This window comes from Pelophylax lessonae (assembly GCF_965119305.1).
Source record: "Pelophylax lessonae genome assembly, chromosome: 7".
Classification (NCBI taxonomy): domain Eukaryota; kingdom Metazoa; phylum Chordata; class Amphibia; order Anura; family Ranidae; genus Pelophylax; species Pelophylax lessonae.
Window position 1 is genome coordinate 250087333 of NC_138774.1, and position 27051 is coordinate 250114383.

A 27051-nucleotide genomic window follows, 5' to 3' on the forward strand; every position below is an offset into this window, starting at 1 on the left:
CCTTTCTTTTCCACACAAGCATGTGTGCCTGTCAGGTCTTTTACAGCTGACAACTCTGTGGGCTGCAAGATAAGATCACAAGCATGTCGCCCCTCCTCCTTGCCATCTGGCATTGGAAGGGTTACATTTTTTTCAGGCTTTTTCTAGGGTTAATTTTCTATTTTTTATGTATTGTATGTATTGGTACAGTACAGGCATTTGCATGATTAGACACCTTAGCCTGTTCCCTCCATTTGTTATTGGGGAGAGCTTTCTGCAGGAGTGGCCTCTCCTAAAAAAGGTTTTTTGGGTTTTGCAATGAGGATCTGGGATAACTTTTCCATCTGTTCTGACAACACCCCAACCTGACTTTGCATCTAATCCATTCGATCATGCAAGTTACTTCTATTTTACCAATGAACCATTGGGGTTGGATTTTGGGAATTAGAAGCCTGAGACTTACCAGAACCTTCTGATTCAGAACCATTTTGAACCTCTTCAAGGCCATACTGATAATTCCTATATTTACCTCTCGGGTATCTCCTAAACAGAGGGATGCACCTTTTGACCAACTGATGCTTTTTATCTGGCTCACCATCAACTACCGGGCCCTTTTTATCATCTGGATTGGATTTAGCCTTTGTTCAATTTGGGAGTACTGTGGTTCTTAACCACTTCAGCATAACTTTTTTTGGGGCTTCAAAGTGTCCCTCATCTCTCTTATTATGAACTTCAGCTATTTCATTATTTGGCTTTTTAAACCTATTATCCTGAGTCTCCTCGCTATTCTGCAAAACAGAAAAAAGAGTTGTACTTTCTGTCAATAGCCAATCCATACTTTTTCTGGGATGGTAATCCCGGGCAAGGATCATTTTTATTTTATTTTGCAAAGCATCATAAAACAGTTGGATGAATTCATGGCTCTCAAAAGTGGAATCTTCCTCAGCCAGGCTATAGGCATTTTTGAGAACTGCCAAAAACTCCCTAGGGCTTTGATTTTGCCAACATTTCAAAATAAACATGGCTCTTCTTGCAGCAGTAGCTGACTGATAGGGACCAAATTCTGTTTTTATTTCTGAAACGACCTCAGACCAGGTATTTTTGCCCAGATCTCTTAGGGAATTAAAGAAAAACCTGTATTTTGACTCAAACACCCATGAAATTAATTTGATTTTCTGCTTGTCATATTTTAAGTTCAGGGTCATCATCGCCTCCTCATCAGCTTCTAAATGATTAATTATAGAAGGCGATCCTTTCATAGTAAACAGACCCACAGTTTCTTTTAAAAATTTGACCACCTTTGTGCTGTCATGTACAGGTTGATGAGCTATCCTTTCATTTTTATGAGAGTGTTTATGAGGTGAGATAGGATTTACTTTAGGATGAGAACATTCCTTACAATTAAATTCTTCTTCCTCTGATAGGACACTCAAATTACTTTCAATATCTGACATCTGTTTTTTTATAGGCCATTTAAAAATATTAGGCTCAACAGACGTTTGGCTAACACTTTCAGTGACATTTTCCCCCTCCCATACAGAAGGTTTAACCTTTACACTGCTGGCATGTTTTTCCTGCAAAGACTTTAGATAGGCTGAACCATCTAACTCCTGTTGAAGTGTTCTATTAGTAAACTGCAACCTTTCACATTCTGTTTCTAGAACACATCTTTCTCTGTTACATTCTAACAATTCATGATATTTTTGATCCAGTTCTCTTTTAAGACAAGCAATCATTTCTTTGTTCTCTTTATTTTTATTAAGATAAGCTGATATTTGAGCTGACAACTGTTACCTTTCACCAACAAACTTTTTAGATTGAATTTCAATCTCACAAACTGTTTGTTGTAACTTATCAACATGATCAGCCTTATATATCATTTCAAGTTTATACAAATCCAATTGTTCTGTTAATGCAACAATTGTATAAAGAAATTCTGGTGATGATTTAAATATCAGTAAATCTTTATCTTTCTTTGTTTTAGCTTCAACAATTTCACAAAGATAAGCAGTAACCCAGGACTCTTCACACCAAATATCATTTACATATCCTGCAATTCTATCTTTCATTTCAGTTACCCAATCATTGAGCTCATCTTTAATAGCCAATCTATCTTTAACATAAGACATAACCTTAAATTTGACCATTTCTCTAGCCCGTTTATTACGCATACCTGGTTGCATATCTGGGTCTGCATCAATTTGACCAAATTCATCAAGAATACATTAGGACTCAGCCATGTTCAATATCGTATCCAACAATAGCAATAATCAATCAATGAAAATGGCAACAAAATATATATTTTGCACAATTGTAACCCTTATTTCACTAGGCACTATCTCGCTGGGGCCTCCAATTATGTCAGAATATTTATACTGCTCTGATAAACCGCGTCTATTTATGCAAATAAGCAAGGATCTGTAAGTAAGGAAATTCTCAACTTTTTTTCATAAATCAATAGAAATTCAAGATCGTTTTAGTGGCACTAACCTGAAGATAAGAGGAATACAATTTTGTGCAAAAATATATATATTTATTAAATAAGATCAGTGCAGAATAATGTCAAAAATATAACTGGTGATAAACACAAAATGTGGAACAAAATTAAATAATATGTATCACACAGGTAATGTGAGAAATGCAATTAAAGGATATTATTACAGAATATAAAAGTAACCAAAACCCATAACTTCTGGAATGTGATTAATAGCTTTCCATGAGCTCTCTAAAGATGGAAACAAAATCTAACAGATTTGACATGTGATTTCTCTCAGCCTACAGATGTTCACAACTCAATGTTTAAAGAATATGCATGGACAAAAATTGTTACACCATGCACCAAGACTTGCTAGAAGTCCAAATCGTTTTTGGTAAAATAAACATCAGTAAAGTTAATCTATTTTTAAGAATACATCATAACTTCCCCATTTACTATAGGCTAAAGCAGCCTAAAATTCCCAAGATAAAAAAATTAGACCAGTCATACTGCAGTTAGAATGATTCAAATCTTGATGCTATAAGGATAATAATGGTTCAGTCAGATGTATATGGCAAATGAATTGCCTGTAGGAAAAATAGAAATGTATACTTTACCAAACAAACTTATTTCTGTTGCCTGGGAGGTCCCGTTTGACTAGCCTCAGCTTCAAATGTTTCCCTTCAGTGTGTCAGAACCTCATCCCACTTCCTTCCAGATCCTTTCAGTTCTCCCCCGTCTCTCATTTACACTACACATTTATCCTATGGGAATGTGGGCGTGGATTTTGTTTTCCATATGAAAATACCTCAAATAGGGGGTCATTCACTAAATGGCTATAACTCTGCCATTTCAATAGGGGGCACTGTTGGCCTGTATAAAAGTTTGGGAGATTGAATTTAATTCAACTATTTTCTCAAGGATAACCTTCTGACCTTAGCCTTGGAAAAATACTTAAATCTTATGGATGTTTACCTCCCATGTCATTTTGTGTCAAGAATAGTGTCTAACTTGTAGAATTTATATTGCCAGTTCAATCAACATTCCTTATGAGTGAAGCAATTGGAATGGAATTAGTAATTAGCTCTTTACACACACGCAAAAAAAAAAAAATGGTATACATATAACCCTTATATATTTAACGTTCACACCTACTATATCAATGATAATACACATATAATTCAATGAATATATCCTGAACCTTGCATCCTGTACAACGCATTCCTGAACCTTGCATCCTGTACAACGCATTCCTGAACCTTGCATTCTGTACGAAATGCACTCCTGAACGTTGCACCCTGTACAACCCATTTCTGAACCTCACACTCTGTATGACATGCACCCCTGAACCTTGCACTATGTATGAAACACACTCATGAATCCTTCCACGCTTAGCATACCGCACTCATGGGCATGGCAAAGGGGGTGGAGTCGAGGTGCAGCCAATGGGGTGGCAAAATGAGGTTTCACCTTAGGTGTCAAAAATCCTTGCATCAACCCTGATCTTAGCATGTCCAGGGGCACCTTCCCTGTAATTGATTCAGACTGCTACATACTCATGCTGCCTATTTGCCTAACTCCCACCCATGTTCCAGAAAGCTCTACTAGTTTCTAGAAGGTGTGAGGAGTCCAAGCAAACTTCAACAGCACCAGAACACATGAGCAGCCTTACTTCATACATCGCAGCATTCTGTTAAGCAGATCTGCTGAAGATAGATTTGCTTCTAACCCCCTCTTAGCCGGAAGAGCAAATGACATCATCTAACTATTTACATCCTGGGACCTAAACTAGGCGGGGGCTACAATAATTTGCCTGTTAGTCCTAGTTTTGTCAGTTACCAGAACTTATTAGCAGGATTCACCTCCCATAGACTTTAATTGGGATTCACTTCTACAGCCGGCCATACATGGATTGAAATTTGGCTGGTTCAGCAGAGACTGGCCAAATTTCGATCCATATATAGGCACGCTTGCTCATACACAAGTTGATCTATCAATCTCCCTATTTACAACTAGCCTGTCTGGTTTTTTCCCCAACGATTAGTGCCGCTGGCTGTACTAATCATTGTGTTCTGCTATACTAATCAGGCTTTCTGCTGGCAGAATACAGCAGCGGTGTGGGAGGAATTCTGCCATCAACAATGTGTTGATGGGGTAATCAAACAAGGATAGAACATTGCAAAATCTATAGCCTGCTTAAGTTTTGTTTCACTCAGATTCAAACAGCATTTGTCAAACATTCAGCAAATCAAACCTGAGCAGATTTACTGCTCCCTGATCTTGAGTTGTCATCCTGTCGCTTGGGCTTTCGATGGAAACTACAAGTAGCTTTTTCTTTACATATGGTCCACTGTTGTGACCGTAAAGAATGCCCTGCATCCACCTCTTTAAGTGCATGCATGAATATAAGCAAAAAGAGTCTGCAGGAGGTCAGTAGCAAGGACACAGCAAAGGATGGAAAAAAATTGAAAATAAGTATGTTATTTAGAGCTGAACTCTGGGATAAGTAAATGTTGTCTAAATACAAGAGGAATATGTATTCCTCCTTGAATCGTGGTGTGCTTAGTGTATTTCTTTCAGATATGTGCAGTAATCCAATGTAAAACATTGCCTCTATTCAGGAGCTTGTAATAAAGACTGGTCACTGCTGCTCTCTATCCTTGTGCCATCTAAGATGTCATGTCAGCAAAGTTAGATGTGCTGTCAACAGGCCCCTAGGTCTTGTCTCCACCTCCTTCTCAAGTTTTCTGCAGGCAGGCATGCTGGGCTCCTCCCACAGCCCTTCTGCTCTCTTCACAAGCAATGCAGAACATAGTGATGATGTTACTGCTATTTTTAAGAGGTAATATCTGGGTTTGCAAATGCATTTGGGCATTTGATGCACACAAACCAATTTACTGTATATTTTTGTCAGTTACTCATTCGGGGCTGCTGACATTACATCTAAGATTGCTAACATCACATCTAAGGGGCATGGTCGGGCAATGGCTCCATAGAGACACACTTCACAGAGCTCTGTGATCCATAGAGGTGCTCCAACCCTGAACAGGCAGTGATTCCCCTTTCTCCTCTATGCCTAGCGGTGCGAGGTCCCAGGGATCTAAGGCAGACAGCAGCAGAGCAGATATTTCGGCATACTTCCTCCGGCGCACCCCCCTATTGCAGACAGCAAAGGACTATTCCAAGATGGTGCCTACCCGCCTGACCGTAGCGGGACACGCTGCAGGCAAGCGGACTGAGAAGAGCAACATCACCCAGATGGAGGTACAGGATGCCAGCACTAAAAGCCTATCCCACCCTACCTCTCCACGAGTATCTCATCCGGGCAGCACAGCGGTGTCCCTGATTCAGTCAGCTCAAGCATGGCGACCCCAGACTCCTGAATGGCAGGAAATTCTATCTACCATACCCACCAAACAGGACTTTACAGAGATGGCGGCATCTATTGTAAGTACTCTTACACAAGAGATTAATTCACTCAAACAACAAATAGATCACACAGAAAACAGAGTGGAAGTGGTAGAATCAGGCCATACCATACTGTCTTCCAGGGTATCTGCACTTGAAACTTCCTATACAACAGTACACAGGCAGTTAATTGTGCTCCAACTGCAACAGGACGATGGAGAAAACCGCAGCAGACGAAACAATATCCGTCTGCGCGGTCTTCTAGAGACGATCCAGGGCCCTGAGTTGAGGACTAAATAACTGCAATATTCAATGAGCTCCTGGAGCGACCCCCTACTGAGTCCATAGAATTAGACCGGGTCCTCAGAGCGTGTGCCCCCCTGAAGTCTGGGCAAAGACCATCCACGAGATGTGCTAGCAAGAGTTCACTTTTTTGCTACCGAGGAAGAGATTATGAGGAAAGCATGGGTAAGGGGTCCACTGGATAATGAGGGGTCCACTGTACGCCTGCTCCCAGACTTATCCCGTCGCACATTAAGGATGAGGGCCCTCCTAAAGCCTCTATTGGAGGTAATACGCTCTGTGGGAGCCACCTACCATTGGGGGCACCCCTTTGACCTGGTTGCCATGAAGGGGGGATCCTCTTATATTTTGCGTTGGCCGGACCAAGTACCGGGACTCTTCACCTTTCTGGACACTCCGCCAATCTTAGTTCCCGATTGGCAAGAAGACCCCCGTAATCAACTTTCTTTAACCCCCTTATCCATCAGACCTCAACGTCTAAGGGAACAACAATATGGAACTGTTACCCCTGGAAACATATGGGAAGAACCCGTGCCTACTGTGTGATGAGACCAACAATTATTGTCACTTTTTGTATAAAATTCTCAGAAGTTTTTGGACATCTTAGCCTATAGGAGCTATGGGAACATGGAATAGAGGAGGGAGGGATTTGTGATAAACTCTAAAGTGGGGAGATGAGATATAGGGGAGAAATAGGACCATAAGTTGATGATATTAGGAGGGATGCAGATAAATTGCTGTAGTTATTAATTTTTTTCTGAATAAGAGTATATTGTCCCTCCATATTATTTTCTTTTCCTCTTATTCTCTATCTCCCTACATGCTTAAATAAGATACAGCGCTGTCACCTGTGGGCCAGGGCTCTATATACTCACATTTTTTTTACCTGTTTTTTTTTCCCTATTTCATTAGGCATATTGTTTGTGCATTTTTTTTCTTTCCTGTTTTCCAATTACACTGTGTGTACCCTGCGGAGCTATTTTGCCTTTTACCTCCCCCACATTAGGGCGCGCTAAATTGCGCAAGGTTAAATATTAACCATTATTTAGAATCATTACTGGCGGATTGATAGGAAAGAGGAAGAATAAAAATATTCCCTTTTCCTTTTTTTTTTTTTTTCTTTTTCCCCTCACCCCCCCCCCCCCCCCCTTTTTCCAGCTGGGACGGGGACACAGAGGTGAGACATGGTGTTTTCAGCAGGTGGGATGTTGCCTAACCTCAAATTGACTACCCTAAATGTACGCGGGCTGTCCACTCCAGAAAAACACTCACGATTATTATCTGATATACGACGCAGCCATACTCATATAGCTTTTTTTCAAGAAACCTATTTTAAGAAAGACTCGATCCCTAGACTGTATAACAGGGATTTTTCTTGGGCGTACCATGCCCCCTCGCCTATCTCAAAAGCTAAAGGTGTGAGCATAGTTATATCCAAGAACATTCCTTGGACATTTATGGCTTCACAGGCAGACCCACAGGGCAGGTACTTGATGGTAAAAGGGATGCTAGGACAAAGGGTAATTACCCTAGTGAATGTATATTTCCCCAACATCAATCAAGTTTCCTTTATGCAGCTTTTAACCCCGACTATAATAGATTTCCGCGAGGGACATCTTGTAGTGGGGGGGGATTTCAATTTTTCACCAGAGCCCCTCATAGACACTTCACAAGGAATATCCCATTCATCTTACTGTCAATTAAATAGATTAAAACGGGAATTATCCCTTCTAGATCTGGTTGATCCGTGGCAAATAATGCACCCTGGGGAGAGGGACTACACATATTATTCAGCCACCCATAACACCTATTCCAGAATAGATCGTTTTATGATTTCCCAGAGCGACCTCCCTCTGATTTCCGCCACCCAAATAGACACATTCTCCTTTTCAGATCATGTACCTGTCCATTTGGTGTTTGAGTGGGACTCTGGACCACCGAGATTATCGACTTGGATACTAAATCCCTTTTACAGATTCCTACAGCCAGGGCTGAAATCGATTCAGCACTGACTGAGTTTTTTGTCAATAACACTGACCTGCTACTATCACCCGCGATAATCTGGGAAGCACACAAATGTGTCACCCGGGGGGTTATAATGAGGATAGGCTCTAGGCATAAACGAGATCGGGAGAAGGTGGTAGCTGCGCTTTTAGCGCGTATTTCAACACTGAGCCTTTCCCATAAACAGTCCCTGGCGAGGGAACACCTACTCCCCCTTATGAAAGTATGGGAAGAGTTAAACAAATTAATTATTCCAGAGAACAGTTCGGAACCTTATGTTGACTAGAAGAAAGTATTATGAGTTTTCAGACAAACCAGGGACAATGTTGGCAAGAGCTTTGCGCGGGCCACAAAAACGCACAGTAATCCCACATATACAAACCACAAATGGGCGTAAAGTTCATTCATCAGCCGAGATCGCAAAGGAATTCAGTGCTTTTTATAAAACTTTATATAAACTGTATCCCCTCGACGTAACTAAAAGTACTCATGAGAAAGTTAGTGAGGCGAAAGCTTACATACGAGCCTCCGGTATGCCCTCTCTGTCATCAGAACAGACGGCAGCCATGGAGGGCAAAATTACAGAGGAAGAACTGACCCTGGCTCCATCTCAATCTAAGCGTCATAAGGCCCCCGGCCCTGATGGCTTTACTCTCCCATATTACCAACAATTTATGCAACATCTGAAGATTCCCTTACTATCATATTACAATACGATCGGGGGAGGAGGCTCTATGCCCGTAGATTTCCTTCGGGCATATATAACTCTCATACATAAGGAGGGAAAGGATCCATCACTATGCGGGAGCTACCACCCTATTTCTCTGCTTAATGCCGACCTTAAGCTTTTTGCCAAGGTTCTGGCAAATCGATTAATATCGTATATCCCACAATTGGTACATTTGGACCAGGTCGGCTTTGTTCCATCTAGGGAGGCGAAAGATAACTCGACCCGAGTGATAGATTTGATACATAGTGCCCGTCCATCGCGACTTCCTATGATGTTACTTTCTACAGATGCTGAAAAGGCCTTTGACAGGGTGGCCTGGGATTTTATCCAGGCCACCCTGTCATATATTGGTCTAGGACCCTGGATGCTGACATGTATTATGGCCTTGTATACATCACCTACAGCAGCAGTACGGGTCAATGGTTGGAGATCAGATTTCTTTGGTATTAACAATGGAACCCGACAAGGTTGCCCTTTATCCCCTCTGATCTTCATCTTAACCCTCGAACCATTCCTTTGCACAATACATAAGGATGTGAACATCACAGGTGTCCAGGTGGCAGACGAGCATCATAAGGTAGCAGCATTTGCCGATGATTTGATCTTTTTTGTAACAAATCTCATTAACTCTTTATCACATATATTGGACGCACTTCTGATATATGGCAAATTATCTTACCACAAAATAAATCTGTCCAAATCTGCTGCCCTGGATGTTTCTGTTCCCCTGGATACCTGGAGATCTATACATGCATCTGTTCCTTTCCATTGGTCTACTAGCTCATTAAAATATCTGGGGGTGCGTATCACGGCTGATCTTGGGAATCTTTACTTAGCAAACTATCTACCTCTTTTGGGGACTCTCCGCTCGAACATCCGAAATTGGCAATCACTTACACTGACCTGGTTTGGCCGGTACAATGCACTCAAAATGAACATACTGCCATGCATACTCTATATTATACAGGCTCTCCGAATATCAGTACCTGGGGTGTTTTTTTCTCAAGTGCGATCGCTGTTTCGATCCTTTGTGTGGGCCACTAAATCTCCTCGGATTGCGATGCAAATTCTCACTCTCCCCAAGGAAAGGGGAGGGATTGGTCTCCCAGATCTTCTTCAATATTATAGGGCCTCCCATCTTATGCAAGTATTGGATTGGCACTGCAATGCCGCTACAAAAAAATGGGTGACCTTGGAGAATAGGATTGCTGGTCGTCCTGTTCCCTTGGCCCCCTGGACACCCCTCCCGGTGAATGATACTCTTCTTTCCCATCCGGCAATTAGGGCCACTTTATGTGAATCCCGTAGGGTACAAAGTCATCCGAAGGTAGCGCCCTCGATATCCCCTATGACAGTGGTCCTCAACCCTGGCCTACAGGGCCCACTAACAGGCCAGGTTTGCAAGATAACTGAAATACATCCTAGGTGATATCATTTGCTGCTCAGTAATTGCAGTACTCTAGTCTGCATCTCCCCAAGGTAATACTTAAAATCTGGCCTGTTAGTGGGCCCTGAGGACCGGAGTTGAGGACCACTGCCCTATGACACCAATCGTGGGTAATCCTGAATTTCTCCCGGGTAGCACGAACGACAGGGTGATTGCGCTGGCCCAGGTGGGGAGGGCGCGTCTTATTGATTTTTAGGTACAGGAAGATCCACCAAACCATTCGGAGATTAAAGCATGGCCAGATCTGAATGTGGATCCTTTAAGCATCCTACAAATTTGACACTTTCTTCTCCACCTACAAAGACAGGGTTACACCCCGCGCCCATTATCCCCGTTTGAGACAGTATGTAAGGGGAGGACATCTATCCCACATGCGTTATCTTATTTTTACGCGAAGCTCAGAGAAACAGCGAAGGAACAACCCCTGTCTTATATACGACAATGGGAATGCGACCTTAATGTTTCCTTCACCCCCTCGCAAATTAAGAAAATTCTATTATCAGTACACAGGTCTTCTTTGGCCAGTAGATACCAAGAGATCAGCTACAAAATCCTCACTCGTTGGTACAGGGTCCCTGCGCTCTTGCATAGAATGAACGGATGACCCCCGACCGATGTTGGAGATGTGGCGCTGAGGGAGGAACGATGATCCACATTTTTTGGACATGTCCTTCTGTGGCGGCCTTTTGGAGGGAGGTCGCTCTGGTGATTAAAGAACTTACCTCGGAAGAGGTGGGTGAGGACCCTGCATTGTGCCTGCTTCACCTTACGAGGGGATCAATTAGGAAATTTAGAAAATCATTGACAGTTCACTTGTTTAATGCAGCGAAAGCTTGCATTCCAGCAATGTGGAGACAGGCATGCCCCCCTTTGCGACAAATGTGGGTCGCAAGAGTAAATGAAATCCACTGTATGGAAATACTAACCGCGGCTTCAAATGATTCTGAGGAGCAGACTCGGACTTGTTGGACACCGTGGTCACAATTCATAAGTACTGATGAATATGTACAGCAGAATGCTTAATTCTAAGGATGCTCTCTCCATGTGTCGGGGGAGCGTGCCTCTGGATGCCCCTTGCTCAGCCGCAATTGAGGGGGGCTCCCTTCCCCCTCTCTTCTTTTTTTTTTCCCCTTCCTCTTATCTTTTTGTTTTTTCTTCTTCTTTTTTATCAAATCTGCTAGTGGAGACCCCTAGTGGGAGACAAATGTGATACATACATATAGGTAGAAGGATGATATATAAAATCTGGCACTTTCTAATTTTTTTCTATTTATTCGGAACACAGTATTTGTCCTGTCAACATCTCTTTTTTTTTGTTTTAGATGCCCTTTAAAAGAGCAGGAAATCGTCCCCCCTTTTTTTTTTTTTCCTTTTCACATGTTATGGACTTAAAATAAATTTTTTAATGATACCACATTATATAAATCACTTATGATACATATTGTTAAAAGTATTCATACTTTATATCAATTTCGTAAATGTTCATGGGGGGATTTTTCCCTCCTCCTCCCTCTCCTTCCTCTTTTTTTTTTTTTCTTCTTTTTTTTCTTCTTTTTCTTCTTCCTTCACTTTTTTCCTTGATACACTAATAGAGTGTTAATATATTTTTGTGTACAACTAGCCACGTTTTTTTTTTTTCCTCGAGTTTGTGTGTTCACTTCACAATGATTGTTTTTTCTTTTTTTGTATTTGAATCTCACGATTTGTATTTGATAAAGAGTTACCGGTAATAATTTCCCCCCCTTTTTTTTTCTTTCTTTATTCCCTTCATCTTCTGTTTTATATAAATGCATATATTATATTAAATGAGGAATTTTCCTGCCTTAAAGGACACCTGAAAGATGACATGTATTGTATCTTAAGAAATCAATAAAAATATTTTAAATTAAAAAAAACATCACATCTAAGATGGCGATGCCCATCAACAGTCTTAGGTCTTTTGGCGGTCTAGACAAGACTGGTAAAAACAATATATGCACATATTATGTTTATTATGTTTATTAAAATAGCTAAAATAAACACCGGGTGGCTAAATTACAACGTATAAATGCATATAAAAACAAAAGAAAAGGCCTTCAAAAAAAATACAAGGCTGAGGGGTCATTGGCAGCATTCCAACATTACAAAGAATGCAATAAGAAATGTAAGAGTGCAATCAGGGCTGCTAAGATGGAACACGAAAGGCATATAGCGGAAGAGAGTAAAAAAAAAAACTCAAGAAATTCTTTAAGTATATAAATAGTAAGAAAGTGAGGCCGGAACATATTGGCCCCATAAAAGATGATGAAGGGAACTTGGCTATAAAGGACAGAGAGAACGCAAAGGTTCTAAATAAATTCTTCTCATTCTTCACAAAAGAATTGGGGGAATAGAGTAACCTAGACTTTAATGTTAATAACACGTCACAGGAAGCACTCTCATGGTTAACAGAAGACAGAATTAGAAATAGATTTGAAAAAATTAACATAAATAAGTCCCCGAGACCAGATGGCTTACACCAGAGGGTCCTTAAGGAACTCAACCAGGTGATAGCCAGACCATTGTTCCTAATTTTTATGGACAGTCTACTGACAGGAATGGTACCAGCTGATTGGAGAAAAGCCAACATGGCACCAATATTTAAAAAAGGGCCGAGATATATCCCTGGGAACTTTAGGCAGGTTAGCCTAACACAAATAGTCTGCAAGTTATTGATAAGGGACTATATACAAGATATTAGTAATAAAAACAGTATCATTAGTAGTAATCAGCATGGATTCATGAAAAATCATTCTTGCCAGACCAATCTATTAACCTTCTATGAAGAAGTGAGCTACCATCTAGATAAAGGAAGGCATGTGGTGTGTTTGGATTTTGCACAGGTATTTTATACAGTTCCCCGCAAACGTTTACTTTACAAACTAATGTATGTAGGTATGGACCATAGGGTGAGTACCTGGATTGAAAACTATCTCCAGGGGTGAGTTCAAAGGGTGGTGATAAATGGGGAGTACTCGGAATGGTCTGGTGTGGAAAGTGGGGTCCCCCAAGGATCTGTCCTGGGACAAATCCTGTTTCATTTATTCATAAACAATCTAGATGATGGGATAACCAGCTCAATCTCAGTATTTGTGGATGATACAAAGTTAGGCAGGGCAATAACTTCTGCTCAGGATTTAGAAACTTTACAAGAAGACCCAACCAAAATAATGGGTAGGGCAACTACATGGCAAATGGGTGCCAAAAACACAAGCGCAAGTTACTCACTAGGGGGTGAACCTCTGGGGGAATCAAAGATTGAAAAGGACCTGAGAGTCCTAGTAGATGACAAGCTCAGCAATGGCTTGCAAATGCAAGCTGCTGCAAGCAAAGCCAACAGAATACTGGCATGTATTAAAAAGGGGATTTGACCGTGGCTAACACCTACTCTCTACCTCCTACCCACCTTTTCTACTACAGGCAATGCCTAAGCTTTATTAACACATACTGCAGGGCCCACTCAAATCGGTTTGGCTCATCCATGCTAGACACTTTCCTTACTGACAACCTAAACACTATCTCCAACATCTACAAGCCACTCATCTTGAAACTGACGCCCCCCCCCCTTATCTAAATCCTCGGCCTTGAACTGGGGGAAGGACTTTCCCACCTCAAACCTCTTGGACAAACTTCAGACGGGCTACAACTCAACCCTGCGCTTGACCCCCAATGAATCCTGGAGAGAGACACAACTACGTATTCTACACCGAGCCTACTTGCCTTTCTCTATAGACGCTCATAACCCTCAATCAGCGAACTGTCCATACTGCATGAAACCGCACCCATCCTTGGCTCACCGTTTCTGGCAATGCAAATTTATCTCTGCCTTCTGGGACCAGGTCATCTCTTTTATCTTTGGGATCACATTGGTTCACCTTCCTAAGGACCCTTTTTTACTAATTTTTGGCCATTGGGATCCCCAACTCCATATCAGATCCCCGGACACAACAACCCTACATAAGGAGTGGATCTTGCTCTGTCTCCTAACGGCAAGAAAATGCATACTCAATAACTAGACTTACCCCATGCAACCCAAGACTCTACACATCAAACAGACATTCCTACTACTTTTATATAATGAAAAGCTCAACGTGGATGACACAAATGTGAACTCCCTTAAACACTTTATGGAAAGATGGAATGCTTTTATTCACTCCTCGCTTTCTCCGAAGGAACAACTTGATCTCTATAATCACCCGACTTATCACGAAGGATTCCTACAAAAATCTCTGACGGAGGACCTACCTCCACCTTGAATTATCTAGGACTACTTGAAACATCCAGCTATTCCAGGTTCATAGGTTCATCACTATGGTTCATACTATTGTCTCAGGTGCTAATATCTTCAGGCGGATCATTCCTTGATCATTCTTTGTTTTGCTTAACTCCCAATGCCTATTTCCCCACCCCATACTTCCTCTGTCCACTCACTCATATCCCATATCACCTCTTCTTTTCTCTTCCATGTCTCCTTGTTTATGACCATTGTTTTAGGCATCTTGGTTATCTCCCTGGCCTGGTATCACACCCTGTCGACCCTCCCCTCATTGTTATCGATGGGCTTGATACTCTGCCTTGCTACAAATTACATTTGATGTTATTTGTTATTTTGTTCATATTTCTCTGTTAAACCACAAATGTTTTGACAGTTGTTGAAACCAATTAATTTATTTAAAAAAAAAAAAAAGGGGGGGGGATTCACTCCAGAGACAAAACGATAATTCTCCCACTCTACAAGACTTTGGTCGGGCCACATCTTGAGTTTGCCATCCAGTTCTGGGCACCGGTCCTCAGGAAGGATGTGCTGGAACTGGATAGAGTCCAGAGAAGGGCAACAAAGCTAATAAAGGGACTGGCGGACTTCAGCTGAGGAAACACTAGAGAGAAGACACTTGAGAGGGGATATGATATCAATGTACAAATACCATACTGGCGACCCTAGCATAGGGAACAAACTTTTCAGTATGAGGGATATTAAAAAGAAACACGGCCATTCACTAAAATTAGAAGAGAAGCAGTTTAATCTTAAACAGCGTAAAGGGTTCTTTTCTGTTAGAGCAGTAAGGATGTGGAATTCTATTCCACAAGCAGTGGTATCAGCAGGGAGTGTCGATAGTTTTAAAAAACTATTAGATGGGCACCTTAATGACCACAACATACAGGGGTATACGATGTACTATTGACACATACACACACACATCATAGGTTGAACTGGATGAACTGGTGTCTTTTTTCAACCCGCTAACTATAAAACTATGTTAAGGGAAGATTTTTGTTGACATAAATAGTCTGGCCTTTTTGAAGGTTTTACTCTTAAGGCCCCTTTCACATTAGCGGACTCTCCAGTCTCCTCTATGGAGCTGTGGGTGTTAACAGGCATGTGTGTGTCGACACCCACCGACATTCAATTTAAACCTAGTATAAGTGGAGCGTACATGGACCAGCCATCCACCTGCTCAGTGGGGATCAGTGGACAGATTCCCCGCTGAGCAAGAGCACTCCAATGGAGCCCACCCTGTGTGTAAGGGGCCTAAATGGAGAATGTATTTACTATAATTTTTGCATTAATCTATGTTCTTCTTTGTGCAGGTATTTTATTGAAGACTATATTCTCAGCATAGCGAATGTGCAGGAAGGTGACCAGGCAAATTATATGTGTGTTGTTCATAGTGAACTGGATTCAGTGAGCAGATCTGCTCGTTTAATCATGCTCGGTTAGTATACAGAGACTGTTTAACCTTAGATTTAAAATTCTTATGACTGTGAAGTTTGCATTTATCTCTGTCTGGTTTTGAGATTGAAATAAAGCAGAAAGAGAATACAAGGTTTAACAATAGCAATGAATACTGTATACCTGTGAACCAGCGGTCAAGCTGCTTCTGTGGGTTCTGAGATGTTGGTAGGGAATAAGCACAAGAGATGGTATACAAAATAAGCAAAATAGCTCAAATTCAAACTGGATAATACTCTACACTATTACAGATATGCAGCTTTGTAGAGTACAATGGGAAGCTATATGTAAACAGCAAGTGACTGATTTTGTCAAGTGTTTATACATCCTATAACAATTATAATGGGGGATTGAAAAATGAGCATACATTCAGATGACAAACCAAAAAAATATGCAAAGAAACAAACCATGCACAGTGCTGTACTAGCATTGTTGCATAAACACTGCATTGCTCATGCTCCAACTGGACTATCAATGACAGATCACTTTAAATATACAGTATAAGCATATGATAAAATCATGCAGACAATTAAATAATTAAAAAAATAATATAACCTAATGGTAAAAATCATTAGGTAATGAATACTGAATTTTAGCAGCATCAAAGCTCAGTGAGTGCACAGAATGTTTTCAAAGCTTCATAAGTAATTAGCGGATTATGCATCAGAGTTCCAAGTCTCTTTATTAAGTATTTTTTATGTACTTAGCATAATTGAATGCATTTTCTGGTCTTTTTACAATATACAGTATGTATAACTAAACTAATAATATGCCTTTATTTTGTGTTTGTATGTTTTTTGGATATGTATGTTTCATAGAGTATGGATATTTAGGTGTAAGGTTATGATCTCACCAACTGCCCCCTTAATTCTTTGGTGCCTTGCCTGTTCATCCAGGCATTGAGTTATCAATGGTACTCAGTAAATATTCATTATACTGTGATCTCCTAAGAGCTTTTACCTTTCGTCATAAATTGTGTTAACTGTATTGCTAATATTTTAATGTAATGCTTTTAGACTTACCAGAGCCTCCTTACAACTTGGAACTCTCCACATTTAAAGATAAAAGTGTGACTTTGAGCTGGACCCCAGGAAAAGATAACAATAGCCCCATTGACGGTAAGGTTTTTACGTCTTGTAACCTTAATTTAATGTGATTTTGAAATCTGCTCTAACAATGAAAAAAATACAAGCAAATGAAAAATGAATAATGAATGGACCATTCATCTCCCTGTTCCTTTCATAGATTTAATTTTATTCATAGAAGCTATACAACAGCTTGATTGAAGGAGGGGGCAGAAAGCTGTGTTGCCAACCTCCTAAAGTGAAATTCACTGACAGGATGCCAAAAATGTACTGACCGCACCAATTTTTTGCTGATACAACATATGAAATTTACGAACAGAGCCAAATTTTTTTACTGGTACTTCAAAAAGGTACAGAAAATTACTGTTTTCAGTGCAAAACAGTTCAAATATGAATATTTAAGCTACAAAACGTGTTTAAGGTGTAACAAAAGCCAAAAAACATATTTCTCCATTTAAATGGTCAGGTTAACCACTTGCCGACCACAATATGCATTTGTATGTTGTGATTTGCAAGTGGTTAACCAGGATTATGTCTGAGAGTTAAACGTCTCACGGGGAAACATATGACTAGGAGCCGATAGACCACGTCGCAGTTTTGCCCTGACCGACAGCCCCCCCCCCCCCACTTCGGTGGCAAGGAGGATCTGCCTTCGGAATGTTGCCCGCACGAGTCGCTGGATCGATAAGTGCATGCCCCCTCCTCTCCTTTTCTGGTCTTAATGTGGGGCGTGGGTATTCCCTGGGGTGGTCAGTCCCTTTTGGAGTTCTCCTCTTTCCTCCAGGCCTACAGGTTTGCTCCCCTTTCTATGCCCTGCCCCAGGGTGTTTGGGGCAGTTTGGTGTGATCCTTGCATCTTGGGGGGGATAGCTGTGAGTAGCTGGGCTGTGTGGACAGTCTGCCTGTGTCCCTGGGCTGTGGGAGTTTTTTTGGTCTCACCGAGGGTTCGGGAGTCACCTGAGCTATACCGCTTCTTCCCCCTGGATGCCTGGAGTGTATGGGGCCTGGGGAGCATGTTGCCTGGCCTTCCGCAGATCCACATTCCATGCATTAGGCCTACTGGCCGTCTGCTGGGCCAGGCCCCTCCTGCTTGTTTGTCTGCACTGTGCGACTGAAGCTGCTATTTTTCTTTAGGGCACCTGCCCTCACCTTTGTTTCCTCTGTCGGGTTTGGACCCCCGTGGACCCGCGCACCATGCAGCCACGGGAATCCACAAATTTAGGCTGTGGCTTTGCAGCCTACTTCCAATGCTTGCTGAGCCGGGTAACTCATAGTTACATAGTTAGTGAGGTTGAAAAAAGACACCAATCCATCCAGTTCAACCTATGATGTGTGTGTTGGTAATTGGGTTTTTCCTAGATGACCAGTAGAGGGCCTCAGTCAGCGCTGGGAACATGGTGTGACAAGGAACGAAGCATACACAGCAAACTGTCACAAACATGTCCGATTTTATTCTGCGTCATATTCTCTTTTATAGAGGCAATGACGTAGTGGGATAAAAGCTTTCAGCAAATCACAGTAATCAAAAGACATCAGTAGAATAATTTTAACCAATAATCTCATTACAACTAAAAAGTTGGCTATAAAATGTATTTCCAAATATCGCATGATACAGAATATTAATGATTAACATGTTTGAGCCAAAACTCAGCATTCTGAGGTGAGCGTGACCCTTAAAGTCAACATTGGCATATTGACTTAAGCCTTGCAAAAGTATCATTACCTTTAGAAATGTACTTTTCTTACAGAGTGAATTTAGACTATTTTATGAGGATAATAAGTTTGTGATTAACCCCTTCCCTTCCTCACAATCCCCTCTTTCAAATAAAATTACAAAGTAATTTTCTTTTGAGACCCAGGGCGGTGTCTCCTGCTAATTAGAAAAGCAACAAATCTCCATACTAGATAGAGAAAAAGAAGGAAGAATAAACACATTAATATTAGTGCACCAGCCTTTTTAAACCATAGAAAAATTCCTCCAAAAAAGTCTCCAATACCAGCTAATCCTTTAAAGGGGTTCCAACCTTCCTCAGCTATTTTCCTGGCCTTCTCTTGGAGGCTGGTGACCTCCTTCCTATGCTTACTAATTATGTCATAATAATCTGGAATTTCAAAACTTGTATTATATATCCATGTACAACATTCATAGTTGTAACAGATCCCCAATACTTGGACCAAGTATTTCTGTCTTAGGTCCCCAGAATCTCCAGTGATGCAGTCCTGGTCCCTCAATTCCCCCCCAAACATCAGCCTCCAGCTTGATGAAGGTTAAAACAAAATTACACTTTATTTACCAACTCACTTGCAATATATATCCAGTAATTAACATACCTGGCCATCTGGACAGACACAGGTGAATGAGACTGCAACATTACCATAATTAATTCAACAAACCACAAACCCAAAACATAGCCGAATACACATTCCTAGAAGTGTAAACACACTTAACCTCTAAACAGATAAAAGCAGGAGACATGGGCTCTCAGACAGCCCGTCTCCAATTTCAACACACCTTAGTAGAACTGTCAATACACATCCCCCCAGTATACCAAAGCTGAGTCTTATGTCATTAGCATCTGTTTAGTCTCTCATGGTGTGAAGTCCTTTGCAGCTTAGGCCAAAAGTCTGTGTCGCTTGGGGTGACAGGGACTTGAATTCAAAGTAACAGTACTCCAAGGGTCCCCCCGCATACACCCCCAACCAGAGCCACGCTCCCCTACAAGCAAGGGCCATAGTCCGTGGGCAGGAGGCGGGCCTCCACACTCCTCCAGTAGCCCGTGGCGAACGTTCCAGCAAATGGGCGTTCGTCACAATAGTTTTCTGTCATTTCACCCAGTCCTGTCAATGCTGCACTCATAGATTCAATGGCTAGATTCTGGACTTCTAGCTGTTTCCTAATTGCTCTCTGTTCCACACTTAAAAGTTCAATGTCTTCTGCGTTCCTCTCAATCATCTCATCTAATATACTTGAGTAATTATTCAACCTAGTCATTACTTCCATTCCCCAACCTGTCCAGGAGGGAAACCAGGCCCAAACTTTGTCAGCCTGTGTAAACAGTTCACGCTTCTCTTTATGTCTAAGTGGATATTTGGGATGAGGGCCTGCTTCTAGGTGATGCTGCTTTTTTCTTTCTTCTCCTCCCAACACTCCCAGTACAGGTATCACATGGGCCAAATAACACCACCCTTTTGCTCTTATTGGGATCCAAGGATAACAAACCTTCCCACAGCAAATAAATGTGCTATTCCCAAGTGAATGAGAGCGTCCACCCAGGACCCTTTGTGTATAAGTGGAATATCCTGCTAGAGCTAGGAGAGCAATAACCTTCTTCAGAGTAGGGTTATTATCCTCAATCACAAGCCTATACATGGTTCTATTTAGTTCTGCATCCTGAGTGGTGAATACTGATGTCATGTTTATATCTAGGGAGAAATTTAACTTGGATTCACTACATACTCCTCTTCCCTCATTGGGTACATTTCCTAATCTAAAACACCAGTCTGGAGAGTGAGTTTTACTGACTATGTGAAAAGAGACAGTATCATTATCATAGATTGCAGAGATATTAGTCAAAACCATGGGGGGGGGGGGGGGGGGGTACCATTAAGGAAAGGGGCTGCTCATAAAGGGGAAGCTATTAAAGGAATTCTAGCAGAACCGGGGTGTAACTTACTACAGATCCAAGACTTATCATATCCTGATTTTTGTGCGTAAATATACTTAAGCTTAAGCAATACCATTCTCTCATTAAATATTTCTACATCATTATAAGCAGTTTCTCTTCTATTCCTGGTGTTGATGCTGGATGTCCCACAAATGAGGCGGAACACATCCAAGTCCTCTGGATGGTATATACAGTTAGTAATGATCCATATGGGCAAAAACACTGTCAGCACTAGAAGAAACAGTCCGCAAGTTGCCTTCCCAGAATTCTGGGGTAAGAGAATTGAGGACATCTTCTTCAGAGACTTTACCACCTACTTCACTCGCTCTTCGAGGTTTTACAACACCTGCTTCACCTCCTTTACCTGTGTCTTGCTTCTCAGGCCTGGGGGGGGATCTTCTTCACTCTACTTGCGTGGATCCAGGTGTTAGCTTGTTCCGTCAACACAGCGGTCCGGGTCACGGCAATCACGGTGGTTGGCGGTCCAAAGGGGTACTCTTGCTTCTTGTTCTGATTCAGCTGCTTAACGACCGCTGCATCACCCGGTACCAAGGAATGGGTCGGCTCCTGTTGAGGCAAAGGGAGAGTGCGAGCCACATTGCCATGGATACTGTTTAATTTCTCAATCAGATTTTTACAATACTCCTCCTGTATTTGCTCCAGGTCCCCTCTTTCTATCACTAGGGGCCTCTTAGTCCAGGGAGTGGGAAATGGTCTACCCATTAAAATCTCAAATGGGGAAAGACCAGTGCTTTTTGAGGGGGTCATTCTGATCTCAGCCAGAACAGCGGGCAGTGAATTCTTCCACTTGTGGTAAGTACCTCCTGTGGCCTTCCTCAGTTTGTCCTTTATCATTCTATTCATCCTTTCCACTATCCCTGAGCTCTGTGGATGGTAGGGGATGTCAAACTTCCAGTCAATCTGGAGTAGCTTCACAAGCTCCTGACACACCTTAGATGTGAATGCAGGTCCATTATCAGAGTTTATCTGGACCGGGCATCCCCATCTCGGGATCACTTCCTGAGTTAAAATGTTAACTACAGTTCTTGCATCTTCTCTTGTGGTCACAAAGAATTCCAACCAGCGTGAAAACATATCTATAATGAACAATAAATATTCCTGTCTTTTCCCTACCTTGGGCATGTGGGTGAAATCAATCTGCAAATGTGTGAAAGGTGAGGTAGGATATTGTAAATGTTCATGTGAGGGTTTATTGGGAATGTTAGGATTGTTCCTAATGCATTCAATACATCGGGCCACAAATGTCTTGCTGAGTGAGGGAAGGTGCAAAATGTAGAAGTCTTTGGCTATCAGTTCTGCTGTAACTTTCCATCCCCTGTGTCCTTCACCATGATACTGTGAAATGAACAAAGCTGCACTACCCTGTGGGATACCAGGTCTCCCCTCTTTAGAGATGAGCCCTGTATTAGGGTCCAGCTCAAAACCTTGTGAAACCCAAAAGTCCATGTCCTCTTTGGTTGCAAAAGTCTGCAGATCCTGAAGTATCTGGTCCCATGGCAGGGACGGGGGTACCAAAGGAGGGAGCTGTACAAAAGCCTGACCAGCACTAGCAGCTGCTTTTGCAGTAGCATCTGCTAAAGCATTCCCTCTCGGGAGCTGTATAGATGACAGCAAGTCATCCACCAAGGATGAGTGTGATATGGCCTTCCCATCTGCTGCTATAAAGCCTCTTCTCTTCCAGATTAGGCCATGATCATGCGTTATTCCGTGTGCATACTTTGAGTCAGTGTAAATGTTCACTTCCTGTCCCTCAAAAATTTGGCATGCCCATGTTAATGCAATCAGCTCTGCTGCTTGTGCAGACTGATAAGGAATTGGTTTAGCTTACAGAACTATATCAGGTAGCTGTACAACAGCATACCCTGCATGATAAGTATTATCATTCGGGCGAGAACAGGAGCCATCCACAAAGACAGTCTGCACCCCCTCCATAGGGGAAGAAAGCATGTCTGCCCTAGGGGAGGTATCCTGATGAATGACTTCAATACAATCATGCAGGGGAGGCAACTCATCACCTTCCTGTTGCAAACTCAGCATGGCATTCAGTATGGGGGCAGGACCTGAGGTGGGAGGGCTGTATGTAATTGTCAGGGAAGGGTTACCCAGGAGGATAACTTCATATCCACTGAGCCGCTGAGCAGACATGTGCTGTGTGTGCAAATTTGTAAGATTCTGGTACCTTCGGTACCCTTCCAGCCCAATTCTTCCGCATATAGCTACCTGTCCCTTTAAATCTCGTGACGTCATCACTAGGCGCCGCTCTGTGCGGCTATTTCAATCGCCGGTTTTCACTCACAAGGTGTTCGTACAAACCGCTTGTTACACAGCCTTGTCTGACGCTGCCGAAGCCTCCAGCTATTTCCTGTATCTCGCTACGGATCCTGTATCTCGCTACCGATCCTTCTCCTCATTACCGGACCCCTCATCTTTCTAAAACCAACTAGTGAGAAGTACCCCGCAGGGGATTCCTTCCTATCAACTTGCACTATCTACTCTTGTATACTAAAGACTGTTGCTATCTATGCATTACTATTTCTATCATCTGCACTGTTACATAGATTGCTAGCTCTTGAGTCTACTTCCATCTATATCCTTGCACTGAGTTAGCAATTCCTGTACACTTCATCTGCTGTCCCCTACCACCTGTTAATTGTACATGATTGCTAACCTATCTGCATACTATCTATCACCATCTGCTAACACTCCTGAACATTACTATTGAGTGCCTATCATTGCTATCACTACTCACGCCTGTCCTTTCAGCACATCACCTCTATACTATCGTATACAACCTATCACTCCAGGAACATCTTAACTGAGTGCCTGTATATTTGCATGCTGAGGCAGGCTGGGCCACAATGATGAGTCTGGAGAGTTGGATATGGTGATTCAACACATCTCTGCACGACTACTGAGTGGAAATTCTGCAGCTGCATATCCATTTCACTAAACAAACGCCGGAGCGTTACAGATTGTACGAACACGAAAAAAAAAATGGATTCAGCAGAATTAGCCGCTCATGTGTTACAACTAACACAAAAGGTAGATGCACTAATCCTTTCCCTTACCGAAGTGAAAAATGAAAATCAGACTTTGAGACAGCAGGTAGCTCGTATTTTACAGCTTACTACTGCTCAACCTCGTAGCCTCTCACTACTGCGAGACCACGTGTAACCTTCAATCATATAAAAAAATCCTGTCCATGGTGTCAGATGAAATTTCACCACCACCATGTTATCAGGATCTATCAGAAGTCTTCCTTGAGAAAAATGCTCATGTATTGCCTCCCCATAGGGACTACGATTGTTCTATTGATCTACTCCCTAATAGTAAACTACCTTTCGGTCATGTTTATCCTCTTTCTCAGGATGAACTTTCTCATCTCAAGGAATACTTGGATGAGAATTTAGCGAAAGGGTTTATTAGACCCTCTACTTCTTCCACAGCTGCAGGACTTTTCTTTGTCCGCAATAAGGATTTAAGTCTCAGGCCTATTATTGACTATAGGCAATTAAATACCATTACGATAAAGGATCGCTATCCTTTACCTCTCATTCCCAAACTTATTGAACAAGTGCGTGGAGCTACCTACTTTTCAAAATTGGACCTAAAAGGGGCATACAACCTTATCCGAATCCGTAATGGGGATGAGTGGAAGACGGCATTCAGAACCAGATACGGATTATTCGAATATCTAGTGATGCCTTTTGGGTTGTGTAATGCTCCCGCAGCATTTCAACGATTCATAAATGACATCTTCAGAGACTTACTTGATGTTTGTGTTGTGGTATATCTGGATGATATACTCATTTATTCTCAGTCCTTGTCCGAACATGTAAGACTTGTGCTATCCAGATTACTCGCACACAACTTATACGTAAAATTAAAAAAATGCCTATTTCACAAGGAAGAAGTACTATTACTAGGATACATCATATCTAAGAACGGTATCAAGATGGATATGAGCAAGATATCATGTATACTGGATTGGCCTGTTCCAACAACTCGTAAGGCATTACAACGATTCCTTGGATTTTCAAACTTCTATAGGAAGTTCATCAAGAACTTCTCTTCTATTGTGAGACCACTCACACAACTTACAAGTGTAAAGAAACCATTCAAATGGTCTGAAGAAGCAAATAAAGCTTTCCGCTTATTAAAATCAAGCTTCACTTCTGCTCCCATACCACGCCATCCAGACCCATCCCTTCAATACATCCTGGAGGTAGATGCGTCAAATATGGCTGTAGGAGCAGTTCTTTCCCAACGACCAACGAATACTTCACCACTCCACCCAGTTGCTTTTTTCTCTAAATCACTAAGTAGCCCAGAGGTGAATTACCCAGTGGGTGAAAAAGAGTTGCTTGCCATAAAATTGGCACTAGAAAATTGGCGACATTTACTTGAAGGTACTCGATTGCCAATACTCATATATACAGATCATAAGAATCTCCAATACCTTCAGACCAACAAGACTCTTTCCCACCGGCAGGTACGTTGGTCATTATTCTTCCTAAGATTCAACTTCCTAGTGACCTACACGCCTGCAGACAAAAACAAAAAAGCGGATGCGCTATCACGGCTAACCGAAGATAACTGCGCCGAAATCCCTTCACTTCCTATAATACCCCATGACCGTATTATTGGTGTTGTTCGTTCCTTGAAGGAAGAGATTCTGCACAGTATAGGACTGGATTCACCACCACCACAACTAAGTGCTTATGCAGAAGGCTTCCTCTACTTTAACGACAAACTCTACATACCTCCTGGTATGCGTACCAAGATCTTGGAATTATCACATGACGTACCTATGGCAGGACATATGGGTATGACTAAGACATTCAATTTGCTCACCAGGCAATTTTGGTGGACTGATATGAAGACGTCTGTACAAAAATTTGTTTCCTCATGTGACATCTGTGCAAGGTCCAAAATTGACACTACAAAACCATCTGGTCTACTTTGCAGTCTACCAATACCCAAAGTTCCATGGGAAGTTGTGTCCTTAGACTTTATAGTAGAATTACCACCTTCCAAAGGATTTACTACCATTCTAGTGTCAGTGGACCATCTGACAAAGATGGCACATTTCATTTCTATTCGCAGACTACCTTCATCTAAGGAAACAGCGGAATTACTAGTGAAACATGTGTTCAAGCTACATGGAATTCCAAAGACTCTTTTATCTGACCGAGGTTCAGAGTTCATCTCCAAGTTTTGGCAAGCTCTATGTCATATACTACGAATTGAGCGAAAACTTACTTCTCCCTACCACCCTCAGACCAATGGACAAACTGAAAGAGTCAACCAGTGCATTGAACAATATTTGCGTTGCTACACCTCATACCTACAGGATGATTGGGTGGACCTCCTCCCTCTGGCAGAATTTGCTTACAATAACGCAACCCACAGTACTACTAAGCAAAGTCCATTCTACCTAAACTATGGGTTTCATCCCACACTTCTTCCACCACGCATCCTGCCATCAAGTAACCCAGTAGCCTCTGACTATCTTACCCAAATAAAAGACTCTCTGGGTTTACTTAACACCACCATCTCACATGCCCATAGCCAACAAAAAAGGTACTACGACCTCCGTAGAAGACCTTCTCCTCAATATGCTATTGGGGATCTCGTTTGGCTATCTACGAAAAACTTAAGGTTAAAGATCCCCAGTAAAAAGCTTGGGCCTTTGTTTCTAGGACCTTTCCCAATTGAGAAGCTCATTGGGAGAGCTGCAGTTCAACTCACCTTACCGGCAGATCTTAAAATACACCCCATCTTTCACGTGTCGCTACTGAAACCACATGTTCCCAACCAAGGAATAAGACCTACCATCTTGCCTCCACCTCCAGTACAAGTTGAAGGCGGAGAAGAATTTGAGATTAAGGAGATTTTGGATTCTCGTATCCACAGAGGGAAACTCCAATATCTCATAAGATGGAAAAACTATGGACCCCAAGACGACACCTGGTTGGATACTTCTGACGTTCACGCTCCCAGGCTTATACGAAGGTTCCACTCCAAATACCCGGAGAGACCAGTGCTATAGGCCTTCCGGAGCCGGCCTTAAGGGGGGGGTACTGTAAGATTCTGGTACCTTCGGTACCCTTCCAGCCCAATTCTTCCGCATATAGCTACCTGTCCCTTTAAATCTTGTGACGTCATCACTAGGCGCCGCTCTG

General features: G+C 42.0%; 1 protein-coding gene across 1 annotated transcript in view; it reads left to right on the forward strand.

The window, feature by feature from the left end:
* L1CAM (L1 cell adhesion molecule) overlaps positions 1 to 27051 on the forward strand; it is a 1053451-nt gene that overhangs the window by 495555 nt on the left and 530845 nt on the right. Inside the window, exons 13-14 of the mRNA XM_082263926.1 lie at positions 15955 to 16079; positions 17113 to 17214. Of these exons, the coding sequence (XP_082120052.1) occupies positions 15955 to 16079; positions 17113 to 17214 (227 nt within the window). The remainder of the gene's footprint in view (positions 1 to 15954; positions 16080 to 17112; positions 17215 to 27051) is intronic.